The sequence below is a fragment of the Triturus cristatus genome, chromosome 10 (genome assembly GCF_964204655.1).
Source record: "Triturus cristatus chromosome 10, aTriCri1.1, whole genome shotgun sequence".
NCBI lineage: Eukaryota > Metazoa > Chordata > Amphibia > Caudata > Salamandridae > Triturus > Triturus cristatus.
The window spans coordinates 676,572,932-676,598,779 of NC_140593.1; the positions used below are offsets into that span (position 1 = coordinate 676,572,932).

The following is a 25,848-nucleotide window of genomic DNA, read 5'->3' on the forward strand; positions in this document are numbered from 1 at the left end:
CCTTAGGACTCTTTTGTGAGGTACAACTTGTGTCCTATGGCAAAGTGAGCATGGAACCGTCTTCCGGAGATAGTCGGCATTACTGAATAAACAAATGGATAAGATTAATTCAAGCATTCTATCCATCGGGTTTTTGCATTTTTCATTGTGATGTTCCAAGTGCTATGGATATTCCTTAATATGACACCTGACCGAAGGCCCAAATAGGTTGAAACCAGTCTTGAGATACTTGCATTCAGCTCTGAGGGACTCGGCTTGGCAGTTCGGGCTGGGCTTTTCCAATTAGAACAGGAACAAACCTCAGTTACATATGGCCATGGTCTCAACTGAGGGGGCATGGCGCCCCAAAAAAAGGATGGACTGGGATGCGGCCAAGTAATACCAGTGGTTGAGATTCAGTCAAACATTCCCTCCAACATTTTATGTATTTTTCACTATTTTAAATGGCAGTTAGAAGGGGAGGTAGTCACAACAATAGGTCTGCCTTTTGCAATGTCTCCGAACGCTAGGCAGTGTATACTGTTATTGTTTGACTTGGAAAAAGAAGAGTATGTGCATCTTGTAGTCACATCTGAGTCGTTGCTTCGCTGCTGGCAATTTGCAGTTGTTTTCTAACTCTTTATGGTCTTTCTTCTTCCCTTGAAATGCTTTTTATTTGTTAAGTTTAGCATGCTTTAGCTTTCTAGCATCTATGTTGTGATCTACCAAATAATGTACACTGACTACATCTACTTTTTTTTGGATAATCAAATTTATTGTATTTAAAGGACAACAACAAATTCATTGACAACAAGGCAGACACAATAGATACCCACATTACAGTTCTTAAGGATGACAGAGATCTACAAAAAGTCTTGTGGTAGGGGGACCACCAGCCTATCTATGGCCACCTACGAGAGAGACATGGCAACCTCAGGCCCGCAACAAATGAAACTGTTTGCCCCAGATCCTGCCGAAGAGTTCAGGGCAACCTCTAGCCTCGAAAAGAGGCTCTTCATGGGTACCGCACCAGTCCACCCCTCTTCTCCATCTCCGAACTGTTGGGGGTGTAGCTTGGCACCAGAGTGCCACAGTGTCCCTCTTGGCCACCGCCAAAGCCGTACCCAAAAACCGTTTATCCGCCCGGGAGCCGTCTAGGCCGTCAAACACCCCCAGGAGCAAGCACAGCGGGTTATGGGGTATCTCCCGCCCAAGGGCCTGTGTGAGCTCAAGCTCCACCCCCGCTCAAAAGGACGCAAGGGCCAGACATTGCCATACCATGTGATAGAAATCAGCCGGGGCTTGATGGCAGCGCATGGGGAGGTCCGCAAGCAAGCTCTGTACAGGCGCGCGGGGGTGAGGTATGCTGCATGGAGATAGAAGAGCTGGACTAGCCGCAGCTTCGAGGAGGTAGTCAGAAGCTTGGGGGCCGTAAGGGCGTCCCTCCAATCGGCCTCCTCCAGGGGACCCAGCCACCCCTCCCAGTGAGCGCGAAGGTGGTCGAGGGTCGCAGGGCCGTTGTTTACTAGAGAGCGATAAGTCCGCGACACCCCCCCTCTACCCAGGTTTCCCATCATCACTTGGGCATCCAGGGGGCTGAATTCAGGGAAGGATGTGGAGGAGGGGATAAGGACCTGGAGGGCGTGCCGGAGCTGTAAGTACCTATATAATTGGGAGGAGTGGAGGGAATGCCGGTGCTGTAGGTCTGCAAATGATCTGACCTGGTCCCCCACCCAAACGTCTCCCAGGAGCGAAATCCCTATGAGGTCCCACCTGCGAAAGTCCTGGAGTGAGGCGACCTCCGCAAGCCACGTCCCATTCCACAGTGGTGTCTGCCTGGTCAGTTTCTGGTTCCACCCTACATGCCGCAGTGCGGCACGCCAGGCCACAAACACCGCCCTGGTGACCGGGGGAAGATCTTGTGGCACTGGGCTCCCATACAGGTAGGCTTGTAGCTGTGGAAACTCCAGTGTCCGGAGTTCCACTCTGTACGCCGGGTCAGACCAGCCGCCCTCGAACCAATCGTGGATCACGATGAGCCGAGAGGCTAGATAGTAGAGGTGAAGACTAGTCACCCCCATGCCCGTCGTACTGTGGTATGCGACAGTGTGCCAGAGACATACGCGGCCTCTCCTCCCCCCCCCATAAGAAGCGGTTAAGGACCCCATCCAGCTCCCGGAACCAGCTCCCTGGGAGGTACAGGGTAACATTCTGTAGTATGTATAAGAAGCGGGGGAGGACCATCTTTTTAAAAAGGGCACTTCTTCCAAGAGGGTTGAGAGGAAGAGACTGCCACTTCCTGAGGTCTGCCTTTGCCCTAGTAACTAAAGGTGGGATATTCAAGGCCCATTCAAGTTCCGGATGCAGAGCGATCCATACCCCCAGGTACTTGAAGGACTGCCTGCACAGGGGGATGGATGTTTGCCAGACGAAGCACGCACGTGAGGGGTGCAAGGGGACCAACGTGGATTTCGCCGAGTTGAGCCGGAGCCCTGAAACGTGCTCAAAGGCCTCAAGAGCTTGCAGACATCTCGGGCCGGAGCCCTCCGGATCAGCCAGGAAGAGGAGAACGTCGTCCGCGTACAGGGCTATTTTGTCCGTCTGGGTCTGATCCCAGGTCCAACCCCGGATGAGGGGGTCCTGTCGGATGAGGCACGCCAGGGGTTCCATTGTCAGAGCAAATAAAAGCGGGGAAAGCAGACAGCTCTGGCGAATGCCCCTCCGGACAGGGAATGGCACCGAGAGCACGCCGTTGATTAGGACTCTAGCCCGAGGCGCAGAGGACTACATCTACTTTTAGAGCTAGTACCTTCAATTGTAAATGTCTGGTCTTTTCTAGACTTTTTGCAACAGCCGCTGTAGATATTCAAGGCAACCTTGACTTTAAGCCTTGTTTTATAGATACACAAGTTCACAGTGGTTGAGTAGCTGATAATGTCCCTCCAAAGACTTGTTTAATATCGCAAACAGTCTACTGAAGCTCTCAGCTTCCTTAGAACTCCTTTATCCTCTTTTTTTGGATGGTGAACAGCCAGCATCTTTCCAGTTTCCCTGTTTGCAACTGCAACCAATGCTCATAGACTGGGATTACCTGTTCGGGGCTCCATTGTTCAACCAAATAGCATGTCCAAGAAAGACCAAGACTGCTGACAACTTTCCCATTAGCTTGATCACTATTGCAAACAGACTTTTGGGAGATCTGTCAGTCTACTTGGGCTACAAAAGGGGGGGGGGATCCACATAGTGCTGTTACAGCTGAAACCTGCCCTGACACCTTCCTTGTTATTTCAAAGATGGTGCCATGGCAGCTGCCAGCTGCCACTCTCCTATTCTGTATGACTTTTTTTGGAGGCTGGGGGCCTGGGGCAGCTAGGACCTATTGCCGGTCACTCTGGATTACAAAATTGTGCCAGCCAAGCAGGGCCTGAATGGGTGCCACCTTCCTAGGCATCCTATTAGAAACAGCCCTGGGGATGCTTGCAGCAGGACAAAGAAAGCTTTAGCATTTCCATTTTCTTGACTGGAACCAAGCTAGGGTAACCTGGCTATAAGGTACCAAAGGAGCATATATTTTCAAGAGTAGTATTCGCTATAGAAGAGGTGAAACTCTGTTTCCTAGTGACTGGTGCCGTTGTTTTTGACCTCTATGGGCAAAAGGTCTTCAATTACTCCAGAATGTATTTCAAAAGATAACTTGGTGCTTGGTGCTCCTGGTAAGGAAAATCACACCACTGGGAAATAGCAGGAGATACTTGTGCAAGAAGGGTATGTCTAGCAAGTCTCTTTCAAGTTTGATTAAAAACTAAAGAGAAATGGAGTCAATGCATACTTTTGGCAGGGCCCATGCAGAACTACAATGATGATGTAAACTGTTTCATGGCCCATAGTAAAACCTTGCAGTTTATTCTGGCAAAGAGGCTAGATGGCCTTCAGTAGAGCTCTGTCATCCACAAGATTGCTTAAGGTGTTCCATAACTTCAAACGATCAACTGAATTAACTATCTAGTTCAGGTCGATAAATACCATATTAAGGCAGATGGATTTAAGATCAATATATGTGATTCTGGTCAAACAGAATCAAAAAATACTGTTCTAGTTTTCCAATCACCCCTAATGGTTGTTTGTTTGCACCTATCCCAAGGATCTTATCAAAATTGCTGCCTTCTTTACCGAGGTTTACATTTGCTTTTGTTCTTTTTAATTTGCCATTAATTTGTTTTTTATTTTGTAAGGCAGGTAAACAATATCAAGTGGCATATTTTTGATTAATGTTACCAACCATTCTCAAAGTGATATGCTCCTTGATGTTATGATGATTTGTATAGCGCACTTATCACCTGAAGGGGTATCCAGGCACTGATAATACACACTGCTGCCTTTATTGGAAATACAATTATGTTAAACTTGTTGGCCCTCTTGTCCTTCATTCAAAGGCAGTCTGACTTCAGCTCTTACTTACACAATGGGAAAAATCAAACTACAAGTCCAAGAAAAGCAAAGTGCTCTAGGCAACAAAGCAAGAACTGACCAAGTGCTTCAGTCAAACATGAGGGTCACAAGACTGTCACCTGGCAGCTATGGCACATGTTTGGGTTGTTTCTACTGTTCCAAAGGCTCTGGACTAGGGCAGATGATGAGTGATTGACAGAACTAATCCAGAGAATTATGCACAAAGTCTGCAGTCATAGGTGAGGACCTCTCTAATGGTTTGGCTTTCTCAGATAACTCTTATGAAAGGGTAATCAGAAGAGTTGGAATAAATCAATCAACCTAGGTAGTGAGGATGTTAGTAGAGTAGCAGTGGGCATAAGACTTGGAAGTATAGATAGAGGAAATAGGGTGCGAAAGTAGCAGGGAGGGTTGAGATAGTGATTGGTGATGGAGTCAAAATGGTGCTGTGCGTGAGGAGGGTAATACCTGGGCGGAAGTTTAGTGGAAGCTTCTGGGATGCAGGATCTCACTGCAGTTCTCACACTGGCTATGTTGGGGCCATACGAGATGAGTGGAAAATAGTAGATTTTGAAGATTGGGTATGTGGTGTGTTGTCTTAAAGCAGCGTTCATCAAAGGACCTCTCGAACATGAATGCCTTATCATAGTTGTCATCTGTAAGCTGAGGTGATAGTGTGAAAGGTAGGGTGCCACATGTCATCAACAGTCACCCAGAGCCTCATTTTTACAGAAATGAAGAAACTGAGCCCTGGTCCAGTCTTTTTTCTACCTAATAACTTATGCCAGTGTATAAAGCAGCACAGTTAAGGACGTTGGTGCCATAAGCATACATTTATTTTGTGACTAAGCATTCTTTTTTGATCCGGACTGTTAACTAACGATTCCATGTTTGTGCACAGGTGAAGTTAAGTGGGAAGACAGGTATGTCAGCTGATATTGTTTGGGTGGAACGCTGCCTTCTTATCACAGCCACAGGGGAGACAGTCATCAGGTGAGAACAATTCAAGCATGCTGTTGTTGAACATACTTTTCTTGTACACTGCATGAGGGGCATGAGAGTCCTGAATGAGACTCTTTCTATTGGGTGGATCTTTGCTGCTCACACCCCTTTATTTGTGATATGTCATGTCTTCAGTCTTGTGGGGTGGCTGTTTGAGTTTCATGCCGTTCAGTCAATAAGGTTCATAGGCTCCCCAACACCCAAGAACTGGTAATGGCATTAAAAATTCAAGTATTACCTTGGGATGGTTTAATCAATATGTTTATACTATTTGATAAACGTATTCGGTTTTTGTTTTTAAACATGCTGCAGGGTATCTCATTCTGATCCACAAGCGTATCCAATGTGTAAAAAGTGTAGCATTCCCCTCATGGAAAAAAGTCCCCTGAATACACTGCGAGGTTTCCCCAAGGGAAATTAATCCATTTTTGTCCCAATTCAAAAAGTCAGTCAAACTTCAATTATTCAGGTTGTCTTTTATTAATTCACAAGTTTCTTCATTTGATTTGACTGATCAATAATGAAGTTACATCATTCCATATTCAGAATAATCGGTGGCTACATTCATTGAGCAATTCTTATAGTTTGGATAATTCCAATGCATTTCGGGCTGAGGTTGCCCTTTATCAGGGGATAACAATTCTAAAAGGAAAAGTAACGAAGTGTGAATGAGCTTCCTAAGCGCTAAACAACTAAGTATCCGTCACCGTGTGATTCCTACACTATATATAGAACATATAACTCAAGGTGAAAAAATGATGGAAATAAAGGAATCTCCAATTAATAATAGTGCTTCACCACGAATCAGTAAACAATGGTGTCAACCACTGTGACCAGTTTTCACCGAAGTAGCACCCATGTGATGAACGTTCGTAAACAAACTCTCTACGCATTCTTCATGCGCACGTGTGTAAAAGTATGACTAGCATTGTTAGCTGAAGTCATTAGTGCAATAGAACTTGTGAGTGTGTTGTCTGTTTGCGTTTAGTGTAAATATTTTACTCGTTTTCATAAGCATGCAGAAAAATGACACGCATTACTAAAAATTGCGAACATATGTTAACAAGTAAACGGTCTTGTTCGGAAACGTGTAACATACACTTAAATTGTGTCTCTATAATACAACTTTTGAAAGGTAACATGCGTTGCTAACCACTGGAGATGTATGTTAAAGAGTGAACGACCCTATCCAGAAACGTGTGAAACATGCACTTAAATTGTGACTTTGTAAAACAGCTTATAATTAGTAGTTTGTTCAAAGTTTCTCACCGCGTCCTAGTCCTCCGCCATAGCGATGTTTGAATGCAGGCGAAAGCTGGCTTGTCGAAAGCAACCAGATTAAACAAAGAAAACTGACTTATTCCTAAAATAATTACGCGGCCATCTTGAATTTGGATAGGTAACCAACAGGTAGATCTTATGGGTGGTAAATCCTGTTATCAAAAATCTCAAATATGCACAGTACATCAAACTCTTGGCAAAAAATAAATAAAGAAAACGTGCTTTGCCCTGAATTGAAATCAGAAGGGGCGGGGGGATGTAGACAACCTAAAATCGAACTGAAACAAAACATCTTAAGAATCATCAAGGGCACTGTATGAGATGTGTGAATGATCACAAATAACAGGTAAATACCATGCGATCATTTAGTCTGTTTGGCATGAGTGTATCCCATTTTATATCCAATATATCACCCTTTTTAGTAGATTTTTGTGGTTGTCTCTGCCTTCCCTGGTGTCAACAGACTCAAGTACCATGAATCATAGTTGAGAGATGTGATTGGAAGTCAAAAAGTGAGAAGCGATGACTGATTTCAAGTTTTTGGTCCTTATGTTACTCTTATGTTCGTTTAGTCTAATTTAGATATATACCAAACCACATGGGCATTTCAACAGGTATATTACATTTTTCATGTCGCAACTAGCAGTTGTCTGAAGTTTGATTTTTGTCCCCTTGCGTGGATGAGTGATGAAGTGATGTAGTTGCCTTTGATGATATTATTACAATTGTTACAATTCAAACAAGGTATAGTTCCTTTGTAGTCAGATCTTTCTTCATGAATTCTTTTAGTTGATAGTAATTCCTTGATATTCTTGCCTCGCTCATATGCAAAGAGGGTAGGATCCGAAAAAATACCCTCTAAGTCTGGTTCAATTTGTACCATCAGCCAATGATTTAAAACTGATCTTGAATTGAAGGCTCTTTGTGGAATATCTGGATATCATAATCATTCTGTTGGTTTTATCTTGTGTGCGTGTGGAGGTAAACAGCTGTTTACGTTTTTTGGTTGAGAGTTCCAATGCTTTATCTAGCACTTCGATGGATAACCTCTGTTTCTGAATTTTTTCAACCGTACCTGATGTATGCATTTTAAGTATATCAGGTTTAGATACAATTCTTTTGACTCTCAAAAGTTGTGAGTAAGGTAAAGGGTTTTTTATTGAGTTTTGATGAAAGCTGTTTGTAATGCAGTTAGTTATTGCGATCCGTTTCCTTTCTGTATATATCTGTTTCTAGCTTATTGTCTGCAATAGAAATTAGTACATCCAAGAAGGTTTTATTATCTTCACTGATGTTATAAGTAAATTGTACCCTGTTGTTGATGGAATTAAATTCTTTGATGCCAATTACAAATTCATGGTTAGATCCTTTCTATGAAGTGAAGATGTTGTCAATGTATTTGACAAAAATAACCAAATTGTTTCTCCAGAGGTCATTGGTAAGGATGCAGTCTATTTCAAACCTGTGCATGATGAGGTTTGCGTAACCTGTGGCAGCACAATTGCCCATAGAAGTGTATGTGAGTTGTAATCAGAATTCATCCTCCCAACGAAAATAGCTGTGGTATAAAGTATATTCTAAAAGTTCCATTAGGAATACTTTAAAATCTTCATCCAAGTCAGAATTAATCAAGAAATACTCAATTGCTTCCATCCCCAAATCGTGAGGAATCGACGTGTATAGTGCTTTAACATCTATGGTACACAATAGATTGTTTTTTCACATTGAATTATATGTTCTTGATATAGTGTAGGGATCACAGAGTGACAAATACTTAGTTGTTTACTGCTAAGGAAGTTCGTTCACACTTCGTTACTTTTCCTTTTAGAATTGTTCCCCTCTGATGAAGGGCAACCTCAGCCCAAAATGCATTGGGATTATCAAAACTATAAGAATTGCTCAATGAATGGAGCCACCAATTAATCTGAATATGGAATGATGTAATTTCATTATCGATCAGTCAAATCCAATGAAGAAACTAGTGAATTAATAAAAGACAAACTAAATAATTGAACTTTAAATTTACTTTTTGAATTGGGACTAAAATAGATTAATTTCCCTCCGGGACTGTTTCTTCATTCGGGAACTGCTACACTTTTTATTAAAAATTAAAAATTCAAGGCCATTTGATTGTGATCTGGTCATAGTACAAAAGTACACAGATTATGAAAAAATAAAATCTGAACAGTATGTCTCAGTATAAGATGGAATGAAAAATTAAATATAGAGCTCAACGGACCTTGTTTCACATTTGAACTTGAACCAATGGAGTAGCCAGAAAAATAAAATACCCCCACTTTCAACTATATGGCTGCCACTGAGTGAGGGAGCACAGCGTGCATTGCCGACCCTGAGGTCCCCAAGAATTGTTTCCCTAAAGGAAATGTCCTACCTTTGTTCTTCCTTTCTTTCTCCTTTACATCTTTCTTTCCTTCTTTCTATTTTTGTCTTATTCCTTACAGACGTCTTTCCCTTCTGTTGTCTTTTTCCTTTTGTCTTTCTGATATTCTGTGCATTCTTCTTTCCTTTCTTACGCGACCTCACGCTGTCACTCCATTTGCCTCTCACTTATATTTTCATTGCGTTTTTCATCATTCCTCTTTCTCTGTGTATCTATTTATTGCTCTTTTCCCACCCCCTTGCACACACCTACAGCTTTTCTCACTGTATATTCTTGCTGTTATTTATTATTTTCTGCTTTTCCTTCTGTCCTTGACCAAGGTATCACATTTCAAAGTTCAGAAGCGCCTTAAAACTAATTTAATCTGTTCAGTGAAGCCCCCGCTCAAGCTGGTATAGCAGGTGCTTTACTACGCCCTTGACCTGAACTATACCATCTATGCAACTTTGTAATGTTAATAGTAAGGCTGATAACAACCATGCTACTTTCTACTCTGCATCTCACCAACACATTAAAATCGATTTCAGCATCCAAGTAGCTGGAGCCTGTCTTTTTCTCCCACCACTTGGTTATCAGCTGATTCAAGAGTTAGCATATATCCGTTTCTTACGCTCTCCCTCCATTCCTCCCTCCCTTCATCTTATTCTCTCTCTTGTCTGCCTTCTACCTCTTGCTCTGAACCCCTCCTCAGTAGTTCTGGGCTTGGCAAGCTTGTGTGACAGTTACATTTCTTGTATGTTTTCTGTAAGGACATGCACAAACATAAAAAAGAAGAAAAAACAAGAAAGCATGTTGCTGCCTAAAGGTTGTGCTAATTAAGTTCTTTGAGGCCAATTAACAATGAATTCATTTTGAAATTAATGTGTTTGCCGTTAAAGAAACAATTTGAAATAAATTAACCATCATATATAATTTTAATAAAACAATATAGGTGTACTTAGAACAGGTATAGAAACCCTTTTTATGTTTGATGCACATCACAGGAAAATATAATTCTTTGAATTACTGTTACATGAAGATACAATTTAAACTCAGAATGGTGACATAAAATATAAAATAAGGTAACGACTGGAAATGGAAAGGAAATAGCAAGGTATTAGACCACCAGCCCAGGCACTGAAATGTTTTTCTTGTTAAATGGAGGTGTACATGTGAGAAAACTTGACATCTTTTGCTAACTATCCTTTGTTGTTTCTGATAAATTATTAGGCTTTTCTTACTATGCCTTGGTTGTATGTCACAGTTTTGACCACTGCAGTATCAGTCTACGTATACTTTTGATCCTATTATACACTCCAAAAAATACTGTCAAGATAAATGTAGATTTACTAATATTATCTGCAGTATGACAATATTTTGGGAGTCAATTTGTATGCTCTCAATAGATTTGTAGTTCATTATTTTGACGGCACATACGTTTTAATTTTGTCGGTAAGGAACAAATCCACGAAAGATTTTCATTCTTTGTGCATTTGATGTAAAATGCCACATGGTGGCTGAAGTACCTTTGTAATTGAGCACAATATAGACAGAAACAGTGGAAATTTGAAAAGGAGAAGAAAATAGAACGCGCTCCATATCCTTCCTAAACATATTATAAGTGTATCAAATAATTGGTTCACTGGTGAAAGTTAAAACTAGAGAAACCTAGAAGATAAGCCACAAATGTGATAAATTCCGTTGCTAAATAGCTGAATGCACACAACGATAAATTAAAGAAGAGAGTTCAAATGCACAGATCGTAATCAAAACTCAAATACAATAATGGAATAACAAAATATTATCCACACAATTAGAAAGCAAGTCTAGGAATTTTGGTGCAATCAAGATCTAACATGCAATTCAAGATAACAGGATGCAATAAAAAAAAAAGTCAATAGTACATTGAAAATATTTAATTCTAACACAATTTTTCCAAAAAATAGTGCAGTCCATAGTATGGATCGTAAATTGACCTTTCAGCCCTTATGGTAAAATTAACCAAGGCCATCATCAGACCGGATTGTCAAATAGACATTTACAAACATCTATAACGCAAACAGCTGGCTCCAGGTCCATGTAAAGTGGAAAGTGCAGCCCAGTGGCTTATATTATTAAAGTTTAAAAAAGTCCCTTCATCATAGTGTTTTTAGGCCCAGTGGAACCAATGCTGAAACTGTCAATCGCAGCTCTTCAACCCTTCCTACGTTAGACTAGTGTCAAAAACATGTCAGTTGTCTCTGTTTATATTGACATAATTTCCAGTTGGGCTGGAGAGCCCACTTAATTCATCTGCAGCTATAAGAAGACCCTGAAAATTCCAAAGGCATTATAGTAAAATATATTCTATATATCTATATATATATATCTATATATATCTATATATATATATATAATATGGGATGTGGAAACCTATGCTGCTTGTCTTTGGATTAAGCGCTTTTAACACAGAAATGGGCCTCTGTTTTGTTGTTATGCTGATGGTCCTTTGATGAATTGAATTTGAATTTAAATTATTTTTAAAGCGCACATACACCAGCGGTTTCTTGGCGCTACAACTAACAGAGGACCGGTGCCGAAAACCAAGAGCAAGCTACAGGAAGGTTAATTAAAGGACTTTATAAACAAATGATCCTTAAGATGTTTCCGAAATTCCGAGTACAAAGTGAGGGTTCGGAGTTCAAAAGGAAGAGAATTCCAGAGGAGCGGGGCAAGGGTCGCAAATTTTGAGCCTCCCCATTTCTTTCTCCGATAATGTGGGATAGTGAGAAGGGACTGGGTGGATGAGCGAAGTTCCCTGGCGGGAACGTAAGGGGTGATCTCAGAAGAGATAAAAGCCGGTGCCGAGCCCAGTCAAGCCTGAAAGATGATGGAAGCGAGCTTAAACTGGACCCGGGCATGAACAGGAAGCCAGTGTAGGGATTTCAGGAGGGGGGTAGTGTGGTGAAATTTCGGGAGATTAAAGACCAGACTGGCCGCCTGGTTTTGAATCTGTTGCAAACGCCGTAGACTATATGCAGGAATACCTGCATATAGGGCGTTGCCATAATCCAGGTGGGAAACCACCATTGGCAAGATGATCAGTTTGAGGGCAGTAAAGGAAAAAAAACGGGACACCTTGCGTATAGTGCGCAGTGATAGAAAAGAGGAAGAAACCACAGAGCTGACCTGAGAGTGAAGAGTGAGTTGAGAGTTGAGTTTTATGCCTAGTGTTTTGACTGAGGTAGAGGGGATAGGTGAGAGGCCAAGAGAAGGGGGCCAGTATAGGGAGGACCAGGGGCTGGATGAACCACCTGTCAACACCAGCTCAGTCTTGTCTGGGTTGAGCTTCAAGTGGTTGTGGTTCATCCAGTCCCGGATATGGAGCATAATAGATTGGAAATTTAGAACAGAAGAGGAGGAAGAAGACAGATTGAAGACTAGCTGGAGGTCATCCGCATAATTAAATACGGCAACCTCCATTTGTTGCAGAGAAAAGATAAGAGGGGCAATATAAAGATTAAACAAAAGAGGGGAAAGGGAGGAGCCTTGTGGAACCCCGCATTGAACTCTCCGGGCGTCCGCAGTGAAGTCGCCCAGGCGGACAGCCTGGGTGCGGTCACTCAGGAAGGAGGATAGCCAGACCAGAGCGGTGCCCCCGATCCCCGCCGCCTTGACACGGGAAAGCAAGATGGTATGATCCACCGTGTCAAAAGCGGCTGAGAGGTCAAGGAGCACCAAGGCCTGGGGCTGGTTAGTATCCATGCCCTCCCTGAGGTTGTCCAGGACCGAAAGGACTACGGACTCCGTAGAGTGTGCCGGGCGGAACCCGGCCTGGCGAGGGGCAAGGGCACCGTGCTTTTCCACAAAAGAGCTCAGAGCGCTGGTGACATGGCGCTCGAGCACCTTTGCCAGAAATGGCAGGAGGGAGATGGGGCGGAAGTTGGCAGGAATTGAAGGGTCCGCGCCTGGCTTTTTAAGAATGGGTGCAATGACTGCAGATTTTAGTGGGTTCGGTACTACGCCTTGCGAGAGGGAGCTATTGAGGAGTTGCAGGGGAGGGTCTGGGCATGTGATAAAGATGTGACGGAGAATATGGGCCGGACAGGGGTCTAGTGGGGAGCCGGATTTGACAAGGGGAATTATGGATGTCAAGGTTTCCTTAGTGAGAGGGGGAAGGGTAGTGAGTTCTCCCTTGGGAGGGGGACACTGGGGGTCCACAAAGGTGGGGTAAGGGGGAGGGATGTTGGCTTTGATGGTAGCTATTTTCTGAATGAAATAGTTATTGAGGGAGTGACAGAGTTCTTTGGAAGGGGCGGGCTTTAGAGTTGTTCTGTCTGAAAATGCCAAATTGTGCACGATCGAAAAAATTTCCTTCGACTGGTTTTCTGCTGCAAGGATTTTGGCGGAGAAATAGGTGGTTTTAGCCCTCAAGATGTCTTTTTTATATTGGGTCAAGATGTTAATGAACTCTAATCGTAAAAGGGGGCAATAATTTCTCCTCCAAGCCCGCTCGGCGCGACGTATTGCTAGTTTGGTGGTCTTGAGCTCTGCGGTGAACCATCGATTGGCATCCTTCTCTCGCTTAGAGGTGATTAGTTTTAGCGGGGCAACAGAATCGCAGCCTGAGGAGAGCCACTGTTCAATGGCCTTGACCTGGGAGAGGGTGGGTAGGCCATAAAGAGAAGGGAGGGAAGAGGTGAGTAGGGACGATAAGGTTTCCAGATCAACTCTGCCCCAAGCACGAACCCAGATGTTTTTGGGACGAGGGGGCTTGGTCGGAGGGAGAATAGGGAGGGCAAATGAGATCAAGTAGTGGTCAGACCATGTACAGGGCGAGATAGAGAGGGACTCCGCAGGACAGTTCAGGGACCAGATCTGGTCTAAAGTGTGACCTTTGATATGAGTAGGGGAGTGAATATGAGGTGTAAAGTTAAGGGATTGGAGAGTTTCTGAAAATGCTTTCGACGATAAGCATTCCGCTGGATCAGAGGGCCAGAAATTAAAATCACCAAGAAGTAGAATAGAGGAGTTATTAACGGTGATTGTGGCTAGGACTTCCAGGAAGTCAGGGAGAAACGATGAAGTAGATCGGGGAGGACGGTAAGTGAGAAAACAGGTTAGAGGGGGCGAAGTGGATGTGGTGCGGATTGCCAGGTACTCGGTATTTGTGATGTCTGGCAGGGACAGGGTTTGGAAAGAAAGGTCGGTACGTGCGATGACCGCCACGCCGCCCCCGGCTCTGCCAATAGGGCGATCTGCTCGGAGGGCGTAATATGAAGCTGGAAGGGTGGCCAAAAGGGCAGGGACGGAGTCCTCGCAGAACCAAGTTTCCGTAAGAAAAAGAAGATCTGGGGCATGAAGGTCAAGCAGTACCGAGAGTTTGTGTGCATGGGCTACAGCAGAACGGGTGTTGAGGTAAAAAGCCGCAAGGGTTTTGGAAGTAGCAGGGAGAGCATTGTCACTAGGAGAGTGGGGGGGGGACAGCTAGAGGAGGGGGGATGTCGGGAGGAGCTACGGGCGACAGGCCGAGGGACGAAATGCGGGAGCAGGTGGAGGAAGGTAGGGACCATGATCCCTGGAGGCTGCGTAAATGGTCGGGGGCATAGATGGTAGGTGAGGCAGAGTGGCGTGCCCCTAGCCCCGGACAGTCGCGGACGGGCGCAGACGGGCTTGCCTTAGGCGCGCCTTCGGCGCGCCATCGTCGCGCCCGCTGCGCCCGTCCGCTGCGCCTCCGACCCATACACATCCTTTTATGAGGGAATTGAAAGGAAAGAGGGAATGGGAGGGGGCGTGGCCGGTAGAGTGGGCGGAGCTTACTCACTCGCGGTCGATGGCGGCAGCGAGGGAGGATTCCCCAAGGCAGCACCCAAATCGGCTGTCTGGGACCTCTGAGGGCAGGTGAAAAGATCGTGGCAAGGTGCAGGTAAGAAACAACCACAATAATACAGTACAAATTTAAAAGCAAGTAAAAAGAGCAGCGCTCCCGGCTTTCCGCCTCAGGAGTTAGTTAGAAGGACACGCTAGTAATCAGCGCGCCCTTTATACCAGATGGGAGGGGGTGTGGCCGGTAGAGTGGGTGGAGCTTACTCGTTCGCGGTCGATGGCGGCAGCGAGGGAGGATTCCCCAAGGCAGCACCCAAATCGGCTGTCTGGGACCTCTGAGGGCAGGTGAAAAGATCGTGGCAAGGTGCAGGTAAGAAACAACCACAATAATACAGTACAAATTTAAAAGCAAGTAAAAAGAGCAGCGCTCCCGGCTTTCCGCCTCAGGAGTTAGTTAGCTGCTCCGTGCCCATTGTTTCCAGAGGCCACCCTGTAGGGTCGGGGGCTCCGTGTGCTTGGAGGTGTTGTTATATATATACACACATACACACACATACATATATATATATATGTTTCACGGGATGGGGACTTGCGTGTTGCACATCTCCTCCTTTTACACTGATTCGGAGCACTCACAGGGTTTAAAATACTTATCAACAGCCCAGACGCGTTGCGGCGTGTTGCCTTCATCCATGCTTTAAAATGCTGTTACCTCAGTGCACAGTCTCTGATTGGCTTAAAGTTATATATACCGTTCTCATTGGTAAGTTCGTGGCCAATGAGAGGACTGTACACATCGATTATACGGCTTCCACAATGATTATATGGCCGCCATGCTGTTTCAGTATCGCAACCACATCTTCAATCATATAAGTCAGCATATGGGCTCAAATGCCCAATTAACACTCTTCCCGATGGGCTGACTCGAATACAAGTGGTGGTACCCCACAGACAACTATATTTACCCCTCGTCACAGCCGGCTGGATGAAACAACCCAGTGTGTCTGCGGGTGTCAGTCAAATGGCTCGACATCCTCAAGTTTGAATAACTTATGACCTCCATTGGTCAACAGGAAAATCTGTCAGCAGCAGTTTTAGTGGTAGTGTGTGTATATATATATATATATATATACCACTGCTATACCTAATCCCCAAGTTCCACAAAAACAGTGTGGAACCCCCTGGGAGACCTATAATTGCCGCAATAGGAGGTCTGTTTGAGAATACGTCTAGATACATAGACCACTTCCTTCAGCCCATTGTTTGCAAATTACCAGCATACATTAAGGATACAGGGGATTTTTTAACAAAAATCTATAATGTAAACTGGAATAGTGATTACTTACTAATGACATTAGATGTGAACACGCTCTATACCAGTATCAGACATAAGGATGGACTCAATGCCCTGAACTATTACCTTGGCAAAAGATCTATGCACCTCTTTCAACACTCTATGATGATTGTACAAATGGCGGAAATGTGTCTAGATAATAATGTGTTCAGATTTGATAACCTAACCTACAAACAACTGCAGGGTACTGCTATGGGTACTTGCTTCACCCCCAGCTATGCTAATTTGCATATGGGCTGGTGGGAGGAGCAAGTACTCAAGGCAACCCAACATGATGCATTTACAGAAAAAGTGGTATTATATGTCAGGTACATAGATGACATTTTTATCCTGTGGAAAGGTTCAGCTGAAAGTGCCAGAATTTTCTCTGAGGAAATTAAGAACAATTCTCTTAATCTAACGTTTTCATGCAACACCAGTGATAAGAGTATACACTTTCTTGACCTAGAGATCTATGTAGAGAATGGAAAACTACAGTCTAAAACATTTAGAAAACCCACAGCGGGCAACGCAATATTACACGCGCACAGTTTCCATCCCACCACTTTGAAAGAAAGCATACCCTACGCAGAATGCTTACGCATTAAGCACAACTGCAGCACCCCCAGTGGCTTAGAACAATCCACCAGCGAACTCTGCAATAGACTAGAACGTAGAGGCTACAGTCCTGAAGCACTCACCAAAGCTAAAAATAAAACAGCCAATGTAACAAGAAGGGATCTTCTGTTCAAGGAGACTAAAATAACTCACACCGACAATGAACGTAAGAAAATGGACACGCCTAGGCTAATAACAGGCTTCAACGCGTACCATGCCAATCTACGTAGAATAATACATAGGCATTGGAATGCAGTACGCAATGACCCTGTTATAGGCACCTTCTGTAACAAAACTCCCCAAATTACCTTTAGGAGAGCCAAATCGATGAGACAGGAGATAGTCAAAAACGCGCCAAGCGTGAGTAAGGGTGGCACATGGCTTAAAACCCCTAAGGGATTCTTTAAATGTGCCAAATGCAAGGCGTGCAAGCATGGCGTGAACACTAGAGAGGTCCAAATGCCCATCAGGCTGTCCCCTTATGTTATCAGAGGCAGTTACAGCTGCAAATCCGATTTTGCGGTTTATGTCCTGAACTGCACATGTGGCAAAGTGTACGTGGGTAGCACCATCCACCCAGTGCACGTTCGTATTTTGCAACATCTGAGGGCCATTACAAACAATGACCCTACCTATCCCGTCACAAGACACATTAATACATCCCATAGTGGTAAGGCGCAAGACCTATCCTTCTATGTGGTGGATACCGTCCCCAAAAACCCAAGGGGTGGTAACAGACAACTCGCCCTTAGAAGGCTTGAATCTCATTACATCATCCTCTATAATTCCAAGATCCCTCATGGAATGAATGCAGATGAAGCTTTAACTGTACACTTATAACTTGTCCCTAGCTATCTGTCCCGCCCCATACCCAGTCTCTGTAACGTTAGGTTACAATCACTTTTTTAATTTACTTTTATTAATTTTTTCACACATTTCTACTCTCATCTTAGTTCACATCTTAATGACATCAGACTGTATGCTTTGTATTCAGTGTCCGTTTTTTCAAGTAGATAAGTTTAGACATTAATTTTCCTATACAGAGGAGAGGGATAGCGCTTCACATATTTGGCCCACTTGGGCTCGACAGGCGCTTACATATATATATGCGCGAGCAGGGAGCAGCATGCTATTAGCGATCGCAGTTCTCCATAGCTTCACTATCGGCGAATGAGGCCGGTGCTCCCAACCAAGTCCCCCAATTGGCACACCTGCAGGGGTAACTAGGAAAAGCGCTATTATGATTATTAACGACAAACGCACTTGTACGTACACTCCCCTAGTCTACTTGTTAATGACACCCCAATTGATGCGTAGCACTTAGTGCTCGCCAGATTGCTGCTATTTCTATACACTCAGCCCACAGGGGCACCATCGTTGTCCTAACAGGTTACCGTGCACAATCCAATGCTGCCACATATATCCTACGTCTTCAAACATGCCCGCCTTATCCAAGCGAATTGATTTTCACATAGACGATGGCAGCGCTACCTGTCTAATTACAATACACGTACCTGTTAGCACACCCTCGCAGACACTCTCCGTTTACATTAGTACTCACCACGAAACATTCGGACCTAGCCAACTCTTCCATGTCTACACATAGGGTGAGTTATGATGTCATGTGTGACTTTTTTAATTTTGAAATTCACTTACCACCATTACATCACCTTTTAAACGTGCATTGTTGTGCTACTAATATATGTATACATTAACAACAATTGTATACATTTGTTTTGACTCTTTTGGCACCATTAACAAACAATATGCACTGTCATGTTTGAATGGACATAGGAACCCTCTATGTCTATCTTCAGGTTGGTGGTTGCTGTGACAACCGTGTGGAAACTAGGTGCATATAACCTTGTACTGTTGATTGACCCTGACGTAGTGACCAAGGCGGTACGCCGTCAAAACGCGTCTAGGTTATTGTTTGGATTAAAATTTCTTTGCCAATTGGATTATTTATATATATATATATATATATATATATATATATATATATATATATATATATATATATATATATATATATATATATTATCTACTGGCGGTCGCCAGTAGATAGTTATAGTTAGGACCCTGTTTCCATAGGAAATCCACAACATTCTATTTGGAATAACTTTGGCGCCGGTCGATGAATCCTCGCGAAATTTTCAAAATAGGTGGGGCGCTACGCTCCGCTCCTACCCTGAAAGTCTCGGGGGGATTCGTCAAGCGGGGGCTGAGAAAAAAGGGGGGTCCCAAAACGCGTTTTTCCCATGCATTTTTCCATAGGACCTTTAGACACAGCTACAGCCCGAACGGCTGAACAGAGTTACTTGAAATTTGGCAGAGAGGTAGTCCTCAGGTCAAGGAAGTGCCTTTTGTAGGTCTGGTGTAAATCTGTTCAGTAGTTCCTGAGAAAATAGCATTTAAATCAATATATATATGTGGGCGGAGCCTAACCACACATCTCATCCTGAGATCTGATTGGCTGTCAGCACTTCATCCAAGAAGTGTTGGCAGCCATCTTGGGACCAATATACATGATAGCACCTCATTAAAAAGCATTGCAGTTAATAGAAGATTTTAAGACTTTAGTTACATTATAAATCATTTGTTGATGGTACCATACTCATTTTAGGAATTGTGGTATGTTCTAAGGTGATTTCACCATGTGAAAAAGCCTTCTGCTGGGATATCATGATTGAGAGAAAAATATTTTCTCATGCTTTTACCACAGAGGTTTGGAAGGTGATCTATAAGCTAAACTGAGAGCTTATTTTCTGTAAATTCACATTATCTTTCTCAGTCATGTGAGAATGAAGTCTGACATTCTCAGTAAAACATGTACATCCAACAAGGGCAGAGACTGTCAGTTGATTCCTTTGTGTTCTACTGCAGCTTTCCAGAGTGTTCCAAAGAACTACTAGAGCGCTAACCGTCCTACTTATGATAAATGTATGGCACACCTGAAGCCATCTTGCTTGGATTAAAGTGGTAACTCTTAAAACATTTAATTTAAAAAGGAACAAAATGAGGTGGTTCATTTTTCCATAAAAAGTATGATTAGTGCTGCAGAAAGAAAAATTAGGGCACATTTTGAGTGACTTCTCAAATCCTGGCATGCAGACTGAAACATGCACTTTCAATACCAGCAGCAGTTTTCCCTGGTGAGCAGTAGCTTTACTACAGTGATCTAATGAGCAAAAAGAGTGCTAACATTCTGATTTTATGGCAAATGTGTGACACATTTGAATGCCTTCTTGATGGAATCAAAGTAAAAAACTGAAAGTATTTCCTACTGAGGAGACTGCAGTAAATGAGGAAATTAGGAAACTTCATAACAAATAAGTCTCCCAAGATGGCCACCAGAGACAAAAGAGCCCAAATGTAGCCCAAATATCACCCAGATGTAGCCCAAGTATAGCCCAATGACAGAATGTCCAAGAATGTTCTTAAAAACAACTAGAGCACTTACTGTCTTCATTATGACAAAAGTATGCGACACCTGAAGCCATCTTGATTGGAATAAACTGGTAACACTTAAAACATTTAATTTAAAAAGGAACACAATGAGGGGGTTCATTTTGCCATAGAACTTATGATTAATGCTGAAGAAAGAAAATGAGGGCACATTTTGAGTGACTTCTCAAATCCTCTTCTATTTCATTAAAAAAATTCTGACATGCAGACTGAAACATGCACTTTTAATACCAGGAGCAGACTTCCATGGTGAGCAGTAGTTTTACTACAGTGATCTAATGAGCAACTAGAGTGCTAACATTCAGAATTCATGGCAAATGTGTGACATATCTGAATACCTTCATGATGGAATCAAAGTAAAAAACTGAAAGCATTTCCGACTGAGGAGACTGCAGTACATGAGGAAATTAGGAAACTTCATAACAAATAAATCTCCCAAGATGGCCACCGGAGACAAAAGAGCCCAAATGTAGCCCAAAATCACCCAGATATAGCCCAAATATAGCCCAATGACAGAAGTGTGCAAAACACTTATTATTTTGTGTTTTTGCAGTGTTATATAGTGCAGACTTGTCAGGTATTGGAGTGCTTTACATGAGCATTGGTTACATCACACAAGAACAAATTCATTTTGGTTGTAGACATGGGGAGACTAAGTGATTTGACCAGAATCACAGAATGTCGAGCTGAAGCAGAAACTTCAACCTGGTTCCCCAGTTGCAAAGTCTGCAGTTCTGGAAGTAACACCACATCCTCTCCCCTAAGTGCAACATTTAATCAAGTTGTCAACTAGATAAAAAAACATAAAGATAACAAATAATTTAAAAAAGCTTTATGGCTATTTGAAAACTCAGAAAATATGTCCTTATTTTAGTCTTTTAGAGCACTAACCATAATTTTGATGCCAATAAGACCCTCTCATATATGTAATTTCTAAAGGAATGCTCTAGGTATTACAGTTTTGATTACATCAAGATGATGTCAGGCGCTCCACACTTTTGTAATAAATATAGAATGTTAGCAATCTAGTTGTTCATTAGGATACTGTTGAGAGGCAGAGGCCAGGGGCACGGACTCTGAAAATTGAAGGCAGGTAGGAGGGTGCAAAGGCGACAATTTAACCACACTGAGCAGGCAGGAAGGGCCGTGGAAGCACAACAGACTATGGAGGGCAGTGGAAAGGGGGGCAGGGGCAACAAACCAACAATACAGGACTTGCAAGAGAGGCTGTTGGAGGGAAGATCTATTACGGGTCAAGGAAGCTAGGGGCGGTCCCCAGAGCCCCAGGAGCCACCACAGAACTGAGCAGGAGAGTGAGTCAGGGACAAAAGGGGCACCTTAATTTGAGCCGGGGTGCCTAGGAACGCTTGCTCCAAAAATGAAGAAAACAGACATATGAGACATGGAATTGGAGGCAGAATACAATGGCAGTTTAATGAGAAGATGCAACTTCAAAGAAACCGCAGAATAGAGACCTAAAGTACAAAATACAGAATCCAGATAATCATACAGCTGTCATGATATTCTCTGTATCTCAATTAATGGACTGACAGAGAGAGAGAGAAAACACATCTATAAATGCATCATGAGAAACAAGTTACACCAAGGAAAATGTTACCTAGGGACACTCACATTTACTCTTAGAGCAAGCATTCCTGCAATTACAATACAACATCTTTTAAATGCAAAAGTAAAGAGAACAATGGTTAAACATAACATGACATTTCATATAGGTAAAATAGAATAAGATACTTCAAGCAAAGCCGAGCAAGACATTTTAAGCAAAGGAAGACAAGAGCTCCCAGTTCTTGGGGAAAACCTGCACAGCCTGTTAACCTACATACAGACGGCGAGGTTGTCCGTCGATATCTGTGGGTGCTCCCTTTTTATATCATTTTGTGGGCTCCTTTGCACGCTACATCTACCTACGTATGCTACCCAAAAGCTTCGTCTGCAGATTTTACCAGACATTTCGTCATTTACCCACTTAATGCTGACAATGGACTGGGTGAAAAGGTCAGTCTCTCAGGCCAATCGCTTATCGTAAGTTCCATAGAGCAAGCAGAAAATAATGGGTATTGTACAGGAATTCAATATATTCATGTATAAAATCTCCTCAGTTCTCCTAACTTGACGCTCTGCGGTTGCCACTTCCTTAAAAGCGGGAAACCTGCCCAGGAAGCAAGTACCAGTCCAGGATGCAGCCTACTGTATGTCGACAGCTTCAGGGGGATGTTGAACTTTGATACCGAGCACGGAGCACTCGGGTAGGGTGGGGGCTACTAGTTTGGAGCAGAAGGCCTCGCAGACCTGCCTTCAGACTGCTATACACTAAAATTGCAGAGCTATGGTCAATTTAACAAAGAGGCCTACATATTGAACAGAAGGGCCTACACAGGGGTTTTATGCTGGCTGAGTGGTAAGGATGTCTCAGGATAATTATATAGCAACACAGGACCCGCTGGTCAATTTAATACGGCCTACAAATGCGGCTGGCAGGGCAAGGACAAGGGTCTCATACTTCAGGTGTGGACAGAACGGGCCAGGGGCCCCCTGTGATACAAAATCTACCCTCCTTCAAGGCTGTGGCAATGTAATAGACCATTGTGGGCAGAAGGAAGAGGCAATGGTAGTACAACCATACATGCCAACAGACCCGATTCAGCCAGGAAACGTCCAATGTTTTTAAGCTCAAATGGGCTTTATTTGATCTGTCTCCTGTCTACAATATCCTCTTTTTCAATGTAACTCAAAGGGGAAAATCAATACCCCAGTTTTTTTTCAAAATCTCCCTTTTACCAAGTTCAAAATGTTCGCAAGTATGGTACATTGGATCATGGAAGGAAATGGGATAGGGACATGGACTTGGATAACAGAGGACAGGAGAGACATGGAGAGGTGCACCAAACTGACCCTGCAGGGCAGGCATCAGGGTTTGCAGCAGCACAATACACCACACAGGGCATGCAGGACGGAAGTGCAGCACAACAATCCATAGAAAGCAAGAGGGAGGGGACAGGACCATGCACATGGACAACAGAGAACAGAGGGGCAAGAGGCAATGGTAGCTAGCTGACCATAATGGACAGACAGGAGAGAAGGCTGCAGCATAACAGACCATAAAGGGCAGGAGGGACGGATCAGGGGCATTACAATGGAACAGACAAGCCAGGAGGGAGGGAGTAGGGGACTGCACATGTAAACAGAGGGCTGGGGGCAAGGGGGCAGGGCAGGAGCAGCAAGATGGCCATGGAGGTCAGGCAGGATGGGCACTAGAAGCAAGACACAACATGAAGAGCAACAGTGAGACTGTGATGGCATACACACAGACCATGGAGGGAAGGTGGGAGGGGGTCAGGGGCAGCTAACTGACCACACAGGGAAGGTGGGAGGGGCCATGGCAGCACAGAAGACCATGCATGGCAAGTGGGAGGGTTAGTGGCAGCACAATGGCTATGATGGGCAAGAAGGAGGGTGCAGGGGCATGCACAAAGGACGATGGAGGATAGAAGGGAGGGTCAGGACCTGTGCACAGACAAGAAAGTTCAGGGGAAGGGGCCTCACAACAGACCACACGGGGCAGGCAGGAGGAGCAGTTGCAGCACAACAGACCAGGGAGGGCAGAAGGGTGTGGCAGTACAATGGACCATGTAGGACAGGAGGAAGAGGATAGAGGCATGGCATGTGGACAGGCAGGGTGGAGGTGGCAGGGACAGGTTACAGTCATCTGACAATGCTAGGCAGGTGGGAGGGGAGTGGCAGCTCAACAGACCACTCAGAGTAGATAGGAGTGGCAGGTCCATGGGACATGGTGGGCAAAAAGGATGGAGCAGGGGCATGCACAAAGACATCGGAGGGCAGGGGGAAGGAGAATAGGGGCAGCAAGCTAAGCACAGAGTTTAAGCAGGAGGTCAATGATGGGGCATAGAATTGGGCAATGGAGGGCAGGAGGAGTGGACTGGTACATCATACTAAATTGAGGGCAGTGGCAGCACATCAGACCATGCATGGCAGGAGGGAGGAGGCTAGTCCATGGATTCACACAACAGAGGATAGGGAGGAGGGGGATGGGGCAGCAAGCTAACTGTTCAGAGAAGGCGGGTATTAGAAACTTTATTGTTTTCAAAACATTTTGTCTGTGCAAACTACTTAAAATATGAACAAGTATGCAGCATAATCTCACTTTTATTCAGGAAGAAGAAGACGTTAGTGACTGTGACTCCGGGCTCACTTGGCAAAAACACCCCCTGACCCTCCACCCCCTATCGCAAAATGTAATGCCCGTGAAAAGGGTAGGTGAACACAGTGTTATATAGAACATAGTCCTGAGAGCACGATTGAAAATGAAAACTAGATATAGTGTATGGTATAAACTATGCACCAAAAAGTGTGATATAAGATGAACCAGGCGTGAAATATAATATGCAATACATTGTGCGCAATGACAGATTCATTGGAGAGCGCGAGATAGCACAGGCACTAGCGTGTGCTATGCGATATGCGCCTTGGAGTGTAATATGCACAGGGCAGTGTTGTGTAACCTAACTAGTCTCTAAAGTTGTAATATAAAATATGTGCTGGGGAGTGTAACGTTGCATATGCACTGTGACAAAGATATGGATCCCAAATTGTAATATGTATGGCATAGCACTGTGCGTTATAACATAGGCATTGAGGAAGGCACGTTAGATGGGGCAATATAACCCGTGCGAAGACAAGTGTGGCATGACATTTTCACGGGGTGGTGTTACAGTGCACATGGGCTAGAGAGTGTCATAGCATATGCACTAGCTAGTGGAATACAATACAGAGAGGTGTGTGGCACTCGGCAGGCAATGGTGGGTGTAACACAGCATTGGGCTCTGTCAGGAGCGTTCGTCCCCTTTCCAGAGAGTAAAATAAAAAGTATTACACATCCGGCAGTGGATGTGTGTTTTATTAACTGTGAGGGGGGTTTCTTGCATAGTTTTGGTCGAATTTTTGTCGAATCCCCTTTGAATGGCTTGGTGTGCATGTGTATTAAATGTGCCCGTCAATAGCTACCCATGTTTGTATAAATAAACGACAAGGGTGTCTACCGGGATTAGGCACGGTAGAGCATCAGACATGTCAGAGCTTCACTAGTGGTGTAAATACATTCCACGTGGATTAATTGCATGCATAGTCGCCTTTTAATGAATATCACGCAAATCGTCATGGTGATAGGTACGTACGGTTTGTCCAGCATGTCCTAGGTGTGTCTATAAATATATATTTTTTAAAAATAATAAAAAACAGTGGCCGGCCCTGGGGATTGGGGTCAAAAAAATATAATTAGGAGACAGGCCCTGGGGGATGGGGTCATCAGGGCCAATAAATTAGAATAAGAAGGGGAACCACACAGCCCCCCTTCTTAAAAAAATAAAATAAATAAAAGACTGGCATCGTGCCGGAGGCCATGCCCCCTCCATGCAGCACTCTGCAAACGCGCCCCCAACAGGCATCTCCAGTATGCGCCAGGGAGCTGCGCTGCAGACAGGTGTTCTGAGGCCAA

At 44.0% G+C, this 25,848-nt stretch overlaps 1 protein-coding gene across 2 annotated transcripts in view; it reads left to right on the forward strand.

The window, feature by feature from the left end:
* Positions 1-25,848, forward strand: part of IFT140 (intraflagellar transport 140) — a 1,808,590-nt gene that overhangs the window by 501,094 nt on the left and 1,281,648 nt on the right. For both annotated transcript variants that reach the window (XM_085628169.1, XM_085628168.1), the window contains exon 7: positions 5,330-5,421. In XM_085628169.1, coding sequence (XP_085484295.1) covers positions 5,330-5,421 — 92 coding nt within the window. The remainder of the gene's footprint in view (positions 1-5,329; positions 5,422-25,848) is intronic.